Source organism: Leptopilina heterotoma, unplaced genomic scaffold (genome assembly GCF_015476425.1).
Source record: "Leptopilina heterotoma isolate Lh14 unplaced genomic scaffold, ASM1547642v1 Lhet_108, whole genome shotgun sequence".
In the NCBI taxonomy this organism is placed as follows: Eukaryota; Metazoa; Arthropoda; class Insecta; order Hymenoptera; family Figitidae; genus Leptopilina; species Leptopilina heterotoma.
This window is the reverse complement of record NW_025110825.1, coordinates 1,670,035-1,684,635: the sequence shown is the minus strand read 5'-3', so window position 1 is coordinate 1,684,635 and position 14,601 is coordinate 1,670,035. Positions and strand designations below refer to the sequence as shown.

The window sequence follows — 14,601 nt, the reverse complement described above, 5'->3', positions numbered from 1 at the left end:
ACTATTCAAATTATACACAATTCCTATGAACTGAAATTAAAATTTCTTTTCCAAATACCACATAAACGTTATTTTAAAAATACATTGTAAAAATTAAGAAAAAAATTCACCAACTTTTACGACGTAATAAATTACATTTAGAGGTGAAGAAAAAATTCTCAGTTGAACTTGGCCAAGTTTTTGTATAATTTTCCTTTCCTTTTTTTTTTTTTTTGATGAGATTTTCACGTGTTTTTAAAGAAACTTAAAATACTATAAAAGAGTTATTTCTTCTTTTTTTTACACGAAAATATTAAATAATCACTTCATCGATCAAGTTGTGGAGGTGAAAGGGCGTTTAGTCGTCATATATAGAGATTTGACGCCCCTATGAGGAAATAATTTTTGATTTAGGGGCGGTTTCAACTTAATAAGGCATATAAAATTTTATGTGACATAGATCTTTCTATATACTTTACCTATAGGAGGTGAAAAATCTTTTACTTATATTTATCAAAAAGGGAGAGTTGCACGCAAGTCCAGAGAGCTGTGTGAATATTATAATCATCATAGACTTGTGAGTATGTATATATATATGTATACTATATATGATAATCACTGCCGCATAATAATTTATATAGAAGAACGAATTTCAGTTGCTTCGTGACCTCTCTGATTTAAAAATTTAATTGTGGTATTTATCCATACATTATGTATCAAAAGGGTCTAATTTAAAGAAATTATTTTCGTTATTTTAAATATTCATTGCATTTTTCAAGAAATTAACAATTCATTTTTTAATTAATTATTCGAATTATTATTTTCCCTTTTTGAAATAAGAAAAATAATAATGCAAAAAAATTGACGATTAATAATTAATTATTAATCGCACGTTTGTATTTAATTTTTAAATTATATTAATTTATTAAATTATTATTTTTAATTATTAATTAAAATTAAAATAATAATTAAAAATTAATAATCAATAAAAAGTTAAACCTAATTAACAATTTATTTAAATTTAAATATTAATATTAAAATAACGAAACGCGGTATTCAATTTGTTGTTATTGTAAAAATTACAAAATTTTTTATTTTTAAATATTAATTTCAATTTTTGAATAATTTCATATTAAAAATTTTGGAAAATTCATTATTTATTAACTAAGTTATTATTATTTAATTGGGTACACAAAATTTTTTATAAAATTCTTCATACAAGAATTCAACTATTTTCAAAAAAAAAAAGTTTTCGCAAGAATTCAATTATTATTTTCAAAGAATTTATCGAAAAAAAATTACTTTTAAAAATTTTAATAAAATTTTTTTCAATTTTTTTCAAAAATAATAAAATTCTTCAAGGGAGATACAAATTTATTTTCAAATCTTTCAAAAAAATTCTTGGCGAGAATTCAATTATTGTCAAAAATAATAAAATTCTTTGTTGGAATTGAATCATTTTCAATGTACAATTTTAATTTAAAAAATATTATTTTAATAAAATTTTTTATAAAAATTGAATTATTTTCAAAGAATTTTTCGAAAAAATTTAATTATGTTTAAGATGTTTAATAAAATTGTTCAAAAGAATTCAATTATTTTTAAAAATAACAAAATTCATCCAAACAATTCAATCAATCAATTAGAGTATTATAAGAATTTAAACAAAATTCTTCAAAAGAATTCAATTATTTTTATATTTTTAACTAAAATCCTTCTAAAGAATTCAATCATTTTAATATTTTTTAATAAAATTATTCGAAAGAATTTAATTTATTTTAAGAATTTAAATAAAATTTCTTAAAAGAATTCAATTATATACTTTCAAAATTAATGAAATTCTTCGCAGGAATTTAATTATTTTCGAAAGAAAAAAAGGTTTCGAAACAATTCATTTTATTTTAAAATTTTTTTATAAAATCCTTCGAAATAATTTAATTATTTTTAAGAATTTTTAAAAAATTCTTTGAAAGTGTTAAATTATTTTCAAAATTAATAAATATTTTTGCGGGAATTTAATTATTTTCAAAAATAACAAAAAATTCCTTGCAAGAATTAAATTTTTTTCAAAACAATTTTAATAACATTTCTCGAAATAATTCTACTATTTTTAATGTATAATTTTAATTAAAAAAATATTCTTGTAATAAAATTCTTTATAAAAATTAAATTATTTTCAAAAATAATAAAATTCTCCCAGGGATTTAATTATTTTCAAATGTTTTAATAAAATTCTTGGCGAGAATTCAATTATTTTCAAAAATATTTAAATATTTTTGAAAATAATTGAATTCAATTTGAATAATTCGAATTGAATAATTTTTTTAGGTAAAATTTTAATAAAACAAATATTCTTTTAATAAAATTCTTTACAAAAATCCAATTATTTTCAAAAATAATAAAATTCTCCCAAAGATTTAATTATTATCAAATCTTTTAATAAAATTCTTCGTAAGAATTCAATTATTATCAAAAATAATAAAATTCTTTGTAGGAATTGAATTATGTTCAATGTAATTATAATAAAATTTCACGAAAGAATTAAATTTTTTTTTAAAATGTAAATAATAAATTTCATCGATGATTGCAAAAAAAAATATTTACCCTAATAATAAAAAACAAAAATCGAATTTTTAGCGTATAAGGAAGATGTAGGGTTATTTATTATTTTTTATCTGAATCTCAATCTTGGAATATTAAATTACGTCAGGTATGATAAATTGCTTTAAGATCTGTAACTATTTTGCGTGTACCGAGACGAAGAGATTGTAATTTGATGAAAGATAAGTAGACAATACTATTAGATTAAAATTAATTTCAAATCGCTCATCCTGCTACAGTCGTATTTACTTTTCATATATTTCATATTTTTCCTTGTTCTCTCCAGTTAATTTTTTTAAATGAAAGACAAAATTTGTGAATTAAAAAAAATTTTTTTTGCAAAAAGAAATAATTTTAATTTTATTGTTGATTTATTGGTCCAAAGAGAAATATAACTAAATGAAAAAGAAAAAATACCGAAATAACGTATTTTATACAAGGAAGTTCTTCACGAAAATTATATCATTTCATGCATAAATATTTTTATGAGAGTGTAATAATTAAAAATTTCTAAAAATACAAATTGAAACAGAAAAAATACTGAATTTGTGCGCACTGAAAAAAAATTTCTTTGATTCAAATAAACGATTACCTGTCTATTATCAAATAAATATTTACTTGTGTCAAATAATTTTTGAGTTTTATTTTAGTTGAGTTTATTTTTTTTTAATTAAATTGCATTTTCTAAAATAAATAAATAAATACTGAAATTCTTGGTTCAAATATGATTTATTTGAATGAAATAAAAATTATTTGAATCAAGTAAATATTAATTTGCTAATAGGCAAGTAATCGATTTTAATTAATATTAAAAAAAATGTTTCGACCCCAGTGTGTAAAATGGTCTTTTTTAAGTGTAAAAAAAAAGAAAATAATTTTAATTATTCAACTTTATCTTTTCTCTCTGATTTTCATTATTATTCCTTAAAAAATATTATTTTAAACAAGTGGACATTATGTATCAAAATAATTGACAAACAAATAAAAAGAGAAATAAAATGCAATTAGATGTGAGATTAGAGGTTTGTGAGCTCAGAGTAAAAGAAAAGGAAAAACATTTTTAACAGCAATATTACTCACGCAAAAGCAAAGAAAGAATTATTTTGTATACATATGTTTGATCACATAATGATAAAAGTGATTTATTCTCAAATTTTGTGATTTTATGCTTCAATTTAAATAATATTACTTATTCTTGTTTTTATTATAACACACAACACATATTAAACACATTGCCTATGCAGTGTGCTTCTATATAAAAAATTCTCAAGTTTCACGAAAGTTAAAAAAAAAAAAATTAACAGTCTCATGCAGAAAGGTGAAAATGTTAATATAAATTTTAGTTCCTTATGGAAATGAGCTAATGAAAAAAAACGTGATTAAAAAAATGATTAATAAAAAGTTTATGTAAAAGATATGTATCAAATGTGAAAATAAAATTTCTAAACTGTGCACAAATAACTGCGCTATTGTTAAAAGGGAATTCGCTAACATTTGTGTGATAAGTTTTTTTTTCTAATAATAATTTTTTTATTGCATTTTTTTATAGAAATTATGTATTTATTTTTCTACGTAAATTATTCATGAAAATTTGTATATATTATTTTTAATAAATTATAAAAATAATTCATGGTTTTTATTTTTATAAAAAAATACCTACTAATAGAAAAATAAAATAATATACAAATGAAAAAACATAAATAAACATAAATATACTTATAAAATAATTTATTATTTTTATTATTAATAAAAATAATAATTTTATACTCCTAACAATGTTAGGCATTTTTTCCTATAATCTAAATAAATAAATAAATAAATTATTAAAAAAAATTAAAAATTCTAATTTCCGAAATCAAATTTAGAGGAAACGAAGAAGAAAAAGAAATGTATTTTATGGGTAAAAGAATTTATTTTAAATCATTAAAACTATCAATATTATAAAATAAACATTTTTTAAAAATAATTATAATTTTCAATTTATTTCCTTGTCCATTTCAAAAGAATTGCAGTTCTGAAAATTAAAATTAAAAATTATTATAGTTTATAATTATTATAACTATAAGTTATAATTATTATGACAAAAATTATTATTTTTACGAAAAAATTCTTAATACTTACAAAAAAATATATTTTTACTATTTAGGAAGACATATGGATCCTTGAATACCACGTGAACATACTAAATCTTCGCAGCAATTTACAGTTCTACTATTATCAGCATCACAAATTTCACCATACTGAATACATGATTCTGTACCAACGAAAAGCCAAATGCAAACAATTAAAAAAATACAAAAAGTTTTAGAATACATTTTATTGTTACAATTTCGATTGAAAATTATAATCACATTTTGTCCTTTTATATATACCTCGAATTTAAAAAATGTGTGTCAATTATATTTTTTATTATGTATGTCAAAACTGATACATAATTAAAAAAAAAAAAAAATTCTATGCAAATTAGTTTAATGAAAAATGTGCTTGTGAATGTCAACAAATTTAACACATACTTGGTTTAATCCGCGAAAATATAAGAGAAAAAAAATACAAAGTAATAAGGTAATAAAATTATTCAAAAATACAAAACACTTGTGAATTTCAATTATCTTGATTTTATATTAATTTTATATTAATTTCTCCAATCTTACATATAAACGTTGAATATTAATTTGGCAGTTAAAATCTATTACATAAAATTTTCATAAATCTATTATATTTTTTTTTTATTTCATTTATATAAACTTGATATATTTTAATTGATTCTTGAAACAGAAATTTATCTAGATCGAAATTTGAATATTTTGCAATTTTTCATTTTTTTATAAAATAAGTTTTCGTCTTTATAAAACTTAGTTGTTTACTTCGAAAAAATTTCCAATCATCAAAAAAGCTCTAAACCTAGAAACAAAAGAAAATTTAATTTGAAAAATTTTCTCTATTTAAAAAAAAAATTTTAGAAATAAATATTTTGTAAATAAATTATAAATAAAAAATTTATAATTATTATATGAAAACCAATTTTTCTTAAAGTTTTTCCAATTGAATTATTTAAAAAAGTAAATTGCGCAATATTTTAAATCGTACTGATTAAAAATTGATTTTTAAAAAATAAATTGAAATTTTTTTCAAAATATAAAAAATATCGAAAAAGTGTTTAAAAAACCAGAAACAAAAAAAGTTCTCAAACAAATAAAAAACAGTTTGATTGTAAAAATTGTTTCTATTTTAGAAATAATTATTTTAGATATGATTATTTTAGATATGATTATATTAGATATAATTATTTTTAAAATAACCATTTTTGAAATAAATTATAAATACAAAATTCATAATTATATACAATAAAAAAAATGTATTAAATTCACAAATTCTATTTGTCTATTATCAAATAAATATTTACTTGAATCAAATAATTTTTACTTAAGTCAATTAAATTGTATTGGAACTAATAATAGTATTTGAATAAAATAAAAATTATTTGATTTAAGTAAATATTTTTTTGCTAATAGACAATTATTTATTCGAATCAAATAAATTTTTTTTCAGTGTTGTATGCATAAATTTTTATTTACAATTTTTTCCAAGCGAATTATTAAAAAATAAACAATAAATTACACAATTCAAGTACTAATTTTAATTCACAGTAATTAAAAATTGATTTTCATAAAAGAAATTAAAAACCTTTTTAAAATATAATTTGTATAAATAATTACTTACTGAAAAGTAAAGATAATTTCTATTTTCAAGGACCATCGAGACACAAATATCCAATAAAAGCCGGTTTGCATTTAAATCCACTACAACATTTAAATGGTTGTTCATCGCAACGTTGAAAACCTGGTACGCATTGTGAAAATGTATTTTTAAAGAACGCGAAAAAATATACGCAAAAAATTGCAAATAAAAAATTAGTTCTCATTTTTTCCAAATTTTTATTCTCGTTTTATATTTTTTATGAAATTTTCGAATATATATAGTAGCCGCAGACAGACAAAACTTTTGCTACTGAAGTTAAACAAAAAAAAAATTATTTGCAATAACGCACGTCAGATAACAATAAGGAAAAAATTGTTTTCTAAACATTCAGTAAAAAAATACAACCGAAAAAAAAATTTATTCTGAAATTAAGAATAAATATTTACCAAAAAATATAACAATTTTTGTCTATATAAAATATTTTTATTCATATTAACAACGAAGACAAAAAATCATTACTAATTTGTCAAAAAGTGTTCCAATTTTTTATTTAGTCCTTGACCAGATTGATAATTTTTCCAAAAAACCTTTTATTTCTAAAAATAAGAAAAATTACAATTAAAAATACAATTTTTGTTACCAACACATATTATGATTATAAAGATAAATTTCAATATTGACACAAAAAATGGTAAAAAATTAAAAAAAAATTATTATAAAAAGTAATTAATAATTACATTAATAAATATTCTTAGAAACTACAAATGTAATTATTAATTGAACAGACTTTATCATTTAACCATTAATTTATTAAATTGATTACAAAATATAATAATAGATATAAAATTGATTAGAATATTATAAATTTTAATTAATTTTTATTAAAAATTACAAATTCAATTTAATAAAAATTAAATTTTTTTGTGTTCCAATTAATTCTTTTTCGCCAATTAATTAATTACTATTGTAAAATTAATATTTCATAAAATTAAAAAAATTAATAACTCTAAAAAATTTGAAATAAATTTTGTATCATATTTATGTAAACAAAATAATTTAGATTACCATTAAACAATGAAATTTGACATTAGTTATTAACGACATATTTTTCCAATAAATGCATTTTCACATCTTAAATTTTGACAACATTGAGGGTCATTTCTTCGATCGCAACGATCACCATGACTTCCGCAATTTTGAGAAAGAACTTTACATGGACTTATTAGAAAGCAAATGCAAAATATTGCAAAGACAACAATTAATTTCAGAGACATTTTATTTCTTTTAAATGATATACTCTCGAAAAAAAGAAGTGCTTTTCTTTATATATAGGAAGCAGGTAGAGATTTAATGCGCAAAAATAATTGGTAAATATGTAGAATATAAATAAAGATTATTTTCAAAAGAAAAATAAGCAATCAATAAGGAAAATTTTCCAAATAATAAATTTATCATTGTGAATAAATAAAATTATCGATGATAATTTAATTTCCTTCTTTTCATTTATAAAATTCATTCCCCATTTAGAAAAAAAAACATTCACAGCCTTTAGAAAGTAAAAAATATATTATAATATAATTTTTCTAAAAACCTTTGTATTCTACAAATAAGAAAAATTACAATTAATAATCCATTTATTGTTAAAAACATTTATAATGATCATAAAGTTAAATTTCAATATTGACACAAAAAATGGTAAAACAAAACAATTACTATAAAAAGTAATTCATTTAAATACTTTTAGAATCTACAAATAATGTAATAATTATTAATTAAACGGTTTTTAATATTTGACCAATAATTTATTAATTTGATTACAAAATATAAAATTGATTATACTATAAATTTTATTTTTAATTAATTTTTATTAAAAAATTACAAATTAAATTTTTTCATGTTTTAATTAATTATTTTTGTTAATTAATTTAATATTGTTGCACGGAGAGAGAATATATTTTAAATTTTGTAAACGTATTTTACAAATTGGGGAAAAATTGTGACAATGCGAAATTTTAATATAAAAAAGACAAAAATTTAGAAAAACTTATTTGAAATTTAGTAAAGTTATATTAAAATTTAATTAATATTCGTAACATTTGATACAATTATACTAAATTTCAAATAAATTTTTCTAAATTTTAGTATTTTTTATATAAAAATTTCGATTTGTCGTACTTTTTCCCCAATTTGCAAAATACTTTTACAAAATTTAATATATATTCCTCTCTCCGCGTGTAAAATTAATATTTAATTAAATTAAAAAAATGATTAACAGTAAAAAATATGAAAATAAATTTTGCATCATATTTATAAAAAGAAAATAATGTAAATTACCATTAAAAAATGAAATTTGACATTAGTTATTAACGCATATTTTTCCAATAAATCCATTTTCACATCTTAAATTTTCACAACATTCTGGATCATTTCTTCGACCGCAAGGATCGCCAAAAATTATGCAACTTTGAGAATAAACATTACATGGATTCATTGAAAAGAAAATGCAAAATATTGCAAAGACAGAAATTAAATTCAGAGACATTTTATTTCTTTTAACTAATATTCTCGAAAAGAAGTAGCGTTTTTCTTTATATACATAATTGAAAAGGAGCTCGAGATTTAATGCGCAAAACCAATTGGTAAATACGTAGAATATAAATAAATAAAGATTATTTTAAAAAGAAAAATAAGCAATCAATAAGGAAAATTTTTCAATTAATAAATTTCTTATTGTAAACAAATAAGATTAATTCAATTTCCTTCTTTTCATATGTAAAATTCATTCCCAATTAAAAAAAAAAAATATTCGCAGCCTTTGGAAAGTAAAAAAATATATTTTAATATAATTTTTCAAAAAAACTTTGCATTCCTACAATAAATAAGAAAAATTACAAATAATAATATATTTTTTGTTAAAAACACATAACGATCATAAAGTTAAATTTCAATATTGATAAAACAAAATGGGAAAACAAAAACAATTATTATAAAAAGTAATTAATAATTACATTCATAAATACTTTTAGAATCTACAAATGTTATTATTAATTAAACAGTTTTAACATTTAACAAATAATTTACTAAATTGATTGTATTATCAATTTTAATTATTTTTAATTTTCATTAAATTACAAATTCAATTCAATGAAAATTTATTTTTCTCCCTTTTCAATTAATTCTTTTTTTTAATTAATTAATTACTGTTGTAAAATAAGTATTTAACCCTTTGAAGGGCGGTGGGACGTATACGTCCCACCTTTAAAAACCTCAATATCTTTGACGAAAATTAATATTTTTGAGTCAAATTTAGTGCGTTTTCTTCAGGAAGAATAGGGCTTTAAAAATATGTAACCTAGATCATGTTAAAAAAATTCCTATAGTTTAAAAAAATTCATAAATTATTGTTAAAAATCACGAATTTTTTAAACATTTTAAAATCGACTAAAAATTGTTACTCGGGGGTTTTTGGGGTCGCTGATTACGAATATGACATCAGTTTTTAAAAATTCAAAATGGCGGATCCAATATTATATGTCAGATGACAAATGTAAAAATTTATTAGATTGTCACGAAATTTGTTCTTCGAAGGTTGTTGTAGTCCCTGTTTACCAATGTTTAGTTTATTTTTAAATTTAGATTGTAGGTTAATAATTAGCGGAGACATTTTTAAGTCAGTGACTTCGAAAATTCCCAAATAACAATTTTTAAGTAAATCCAATTAATTTAAAACAAAATTGACCGCTATGTTAGATTCGCTATTTTGAATTTTTAAAAAATAACATCAGATTCGTAATCAGCGACCCCAAAAACCCCCGAGTAAACATTTTCTATTGAATCCGATTAATTAAAAAAAATTGTCCGCCATATTGGATCTGCCATTTTGAATTTTTAAAAACTAACATCGGATTTATAATCAGCGACCCCAAAAACCCCCGAGTAAACATTTTCAAGCGAATACGATTAATTAAAAAAAATGTTCGCCATATTAGATCCGCCATTTTGAATTTTTAAAAACTAACTTCAAATTCGTAATCAGCGACCCCAAAAATATTAGGACATGAGTTGTAAAGAAAATCCGTCTATATGAATAATGTGCCCCTCAAAGGGTTAATAAAATTTAAAAAATTAATAACTAAAAAATATGAAATAAGTTTTGCATCTTATCTATATAAACAAAATGATGTAGATTACCATTAAACAATGAAATTTGACATTATAAATCAACGCATATTCTTCCAATAATATCATGTACACATGTTAAATTTTCACAACATCTTGGAGTACTTCTTCGACCGCAAGGATCACCAAAAATTCCGCAATTTTGCGAATAAACATTATATGAACTCATTAAAAAGCAAATGCAATATATTGCAAAGACAGAAATTAATTTAAAAATCATTTTATTTCTTTAGAATATTTTCTCGAAAAAAAGAGCGTTTTTCTTTATATACAGAAAGCAGCTCAGAACCAATTGAATATAAATAAATAAAGATTATTTTCAACAGAAAAATAAGCAATCAATAAGGAAAATTTTTCAGTTATTAAATTTCTTATTGTAAATAACAAATAAGATTAATTCAATTTTCTTCTTTTCATCTGTAAAATTCATTCCCAATTTAAAAAAAAAAAATATTCGCCGTCTTTAGATAGTAAGAAAATTTATTTTAATATAATTTTTCCATAAAACTTAGTATTCCTACAATAAATAAGAAAAATTACAATTAATCGGGCTAAATTTTTACTTCATTTTTTAAATAAAATTAGCAATTTTAAAAATAATAGAATTTAAAAATTTTTAATTCAAATTTTTGTAAAAAATAAAATTTTCCGAAAAGAATTCAATTATTATAAAAAAAAATTTAATAAAATTGTACACAAACATTTAATTTTTTTCAAAAATAATAAAAATTCCACAGGAATTCAATTATTTACAATTTCTTGTAAATTTCTTATAAATTAAATATTTATTTAAAAAAGAAGTTATTGATGTTTTCATATAATTTTACAATTATAGAAATTCGTAAAAATTGAACAGAACATATTTTTTTTTGAGTAAAATTATTTCCTTTATTTTTAAAAAATTTTAAAAGTTTAAAGTTCATTTTCATTAAAAATTTATAATTGAGAAATATAATTTATAAACATTTTTTTTTTCTTTATTTTTAAATAACTTTGAATTTTATTTAAACAAATTGTAATTAAGAAATAGAAATTATGTAGCAATTTTCTATTTTTTATAAATAAAGAGGAGAAAATCTTGCATAGTTAATATTTTGCATAATTTACATAATTAATAATTAAAAAATTTTTCATGTTAATCATCATTTTTAAAAATTTTCTAATTTCTAATATTATTTTATCACGAATGATGAAAAAATTCCTGCATATTTTCGATTTGCCAAACAATATTTTTTAAAGAAAAAAATATAAAAGCATACACGGAAACTAACTTTTTGTTAAAAACACATATAACGATCATAAAGTTAAATAATATTTATATAAACAAAATTAATGTGAATTACCATAAAACAATGAAATGTGACATTAGTTATTATTAACGGCATGTTTTTCCAATAAATGCAATTTCACATCTATAACGATTACAACATTCTGGGTCAGTTATTCGATCGCATCGATCACCACGATTTCCGCAATTTTGAGAATGAACATTACTCAGTAGAAAACAAATGTAAAATATTGCAAAGACAACAATTAATTTCAGAGACATTTTTTTAATTTTAAGTGATATATTCGAAGAAAAGTGGCGTTTTTCTTTATATACATATTTGAAGCAGATTCAAATTTAATGCGCAAAACGAATTGGTAAATATGTAGAATATAAATAAATAAAGATTATTTTCAAAAGAAAAATAAGCAATCAATAAGGAAAATTTTTCAAAAAAAAAACAGCAGCCTTTTGGAAGTAAAAAAAAATACTTTTTGTATACTTTCATAATCAATTTAATAAATTTGGTTCGTTCTAAAGTAATATTAAACAATTAAAAAATTAATAAACAAATAAATTAAATAAATTAATCACTTAAAAAAAATTGAGTAAACAGTAAATTAAAATAAGAAATAATCAATTTAATTAATTAGGTTCGTTCTAAACAATAAATAATAATAATAATAATAATAATAATAATTATACTTACCGAAAAAATACAAATTCACCTTTAACGGCATATATAACCAATAAAAGCTGGCAAACATTGTAAATTGTCACAACATTGTTTAGGATTATTATCACATCGTTGAGCATAAGTTATACAATTATCCGTCGCATAACAATAGGATGCCATTAATAGGCAAATGTAAAAAATCGAAAATGAAAGAGTACTTTTCAAAGGAGACATTTTATTGTTTCCACTTTAGGATATTTCCCGATAAATCGCGTCGTTAAACTTATATAGTCCCAATTTACCACACCACGACATTATTGCAAAAAATTTTCCGCTATTAAAGGTGTTTAGCTTTAATAACAAAAAATACTGCCTCTAAATGCAAACAAGAATAATTAACAACTCGCAAAAAGAAGGAAATAAGTTTATCAATTATTGCCATTATAAGGAAAAGAGAAAACCAGTTTATATTCAGTTAAGGTCTATACAAATACAAGAGAGGATATAAAAGAGAAAAATAAGTCCAAAAAACAATTATTTTTCTCATTTCTAAACAATCCTTTTTTTGTTTATTACTCTCTTAATGAGAATTAGTCAAAAGTCCTCTAATTAAGTAGAAATTTCTACAAATTCTAATATTCTACTAAAACTTAAGTAGAAAAATTTAAAACAAAACAAAATAACAGTAAAATTTTTCTAATTGTAGAAAATTCGATTATTTCGAATTACTGAACGAGTATTCACTAACTCAAATTTAGACAGTAAAAAAATCCAAGAAAATTCTACTAGAATTCAATTATTTAAATACAGAAATAAATAATTTATTGAATAATTGAATGTTTCTTCAAATTCAATTCTCATAAAGAATTTTATCAAAAAATTTTTAAATAATTGAATTTCCACAAATTTCAATAAAATTTTTAAAAATAACATTTTTCGAGGAATTTGATGATTAAAATTGTATTAAAAATAATTGAAATTCTGCGATGAGTTTTATTATTTGTGAAAGTAATTGAATTCCTAAACTATTTTCTAACTAATTGTAAAAATAATTTTTTAATTTTTAAAGAAGAATTCAAATTTTATTTTAATTCAGTTTATTATTCTATATCACACAGAAACAGACAATAAACAATAAACACAAATTTATTTATCAATGTTCATTTTTCTATAGTTTTAATCTTGTACTGTTATTATTTTAATTTGTAACAGATTCAGAATCACAATTGTGTGTATGATCCTGCTGTAATTTTTTAAAAATAAATTGTTGTGTTTCTTATCTGTATATCAACTTTAGTTCCATCTTCTACGGCATGTTTCTCTCAGACCTGCGCCTTCACATATTAAATCTCCACAGCATCTCATATTACGATCAAACCTAATGCACTGCATACCTTCACGTAGACATCCTAAAAAATAAATATTGCATTGCCTCATTAGAATGCAAATTCAAAATTTTCTAAAGACAACAATTTTTTTTATTATTGTACCAAATAATTTATTATCTATAATAATTGTCCTATTAACTGTAATGAGCCTAGTATCTTTAATAATAAACAATCAATAAATATCAATAAATTAAATTAAAACTAAACAGAAAGAATTATTACTTACTAGGAGATTCCCTTCGACGACAAACTACCTCATTAATGAAAGCAGGTAAACATTCTAAATCATCACAGCATCTCTTGGGATTATTCCTACATCTTAGACCAGCATTTATACAACTATCCTCCGCATAACAATAGAATGTCATTAACAGGCAAATGTAAATAATTGAAAATAAAAGAGTAGTTTTCAATTGTGCCATTTTAGTGTTTTCTATTTAGGATATTTTTCGATACTAAGCGTCGTTAACTCTATATATAGTCCCAATATCACACAACATAGTTGCAATAAATTTTCTGTTATTAAAGGTTTAAATAACAAAAAATATTATCTTTAATAACAAAAAATATTATCTCTAAATGCAAACAATAATTTACAACTCATCGCAAAAAAAGAAATAATAAGTTTATCATCTATTGGCAATAAGGAAAAGAGAAAACAAGTTTATATTCAATTAACGTGTTAAAAAAATATACATCTCTTATTGTGTTTTTGATCTGTAACAACTTTAGTACCTCTATTGTAATTTTAATCTCTAAATCACAACAGTGGTTCACAGATCATCCAAACAGACATTAAAAGGATCATTAAT

The 14,601-nt window shown here is 20.5% G+C and overlaps 1 protein-coding gene and 1 long non-coding RNA gene across 2 annotated transcripts; both read right to left on the bottom strand.

Annotated features, from left to right (window-relative positions):
• Positions 1-5,252: 5,252 nt before the first annotated feature.
• LOC122502688 lies at positions 5,253-12,776 on the bottom strand. The gene is made up of 3 exons (XR_006301656.1): positions 12,435-12,776; positions 6,301-6,875; positions 5,253-5,481 (listed from the first exon to the last, which is right to left on the bottom strand). It is a non-coding gene; the product is annotated as an uncharacterized LOC122502688 (long non-coding RNA).
• A 705-nt stretch (positions 12,777-13,481) lies between these two features.
• Positions 13,482-14,295, bottom strand: LOC122502985. Its single transcript, XM_043613362.1, has 2 exons — positions 14,016-14,295; positions 13,482-13,810 (listed from the first exon to the last, which is right to left on the bottom strand). Exons 1-2 carry the CDS (start codon positions 14,209-14,211, stop codon positions 13,695-13,697), a joined length of 312 nt encoding a protein of 103 aa, XP_043469297.1. The 5' UTR covers positions 14,212-14,295; the 3' UTR covers positions 13,482-13,694.
• Between the last annotated feature and the right edge of the window lie 306 nt (positions 14,296-14,601).

Coding starts and splice junctions, on each gene's coding strand:
- LOC122502985 (XM_043613362.1), bottom strand. CDS start 14,211: ATGGCACAATTGAAAACTACTCTTTTATTTTCAATTATTTACATTTGC. Junction 13,811..14,015: donor TCGTCGAAGGGAATCTCCTA/GTAAGTAATAAT, acceptor TTTATTTTTTAG/GATGTCTACGTGAAGGTATG.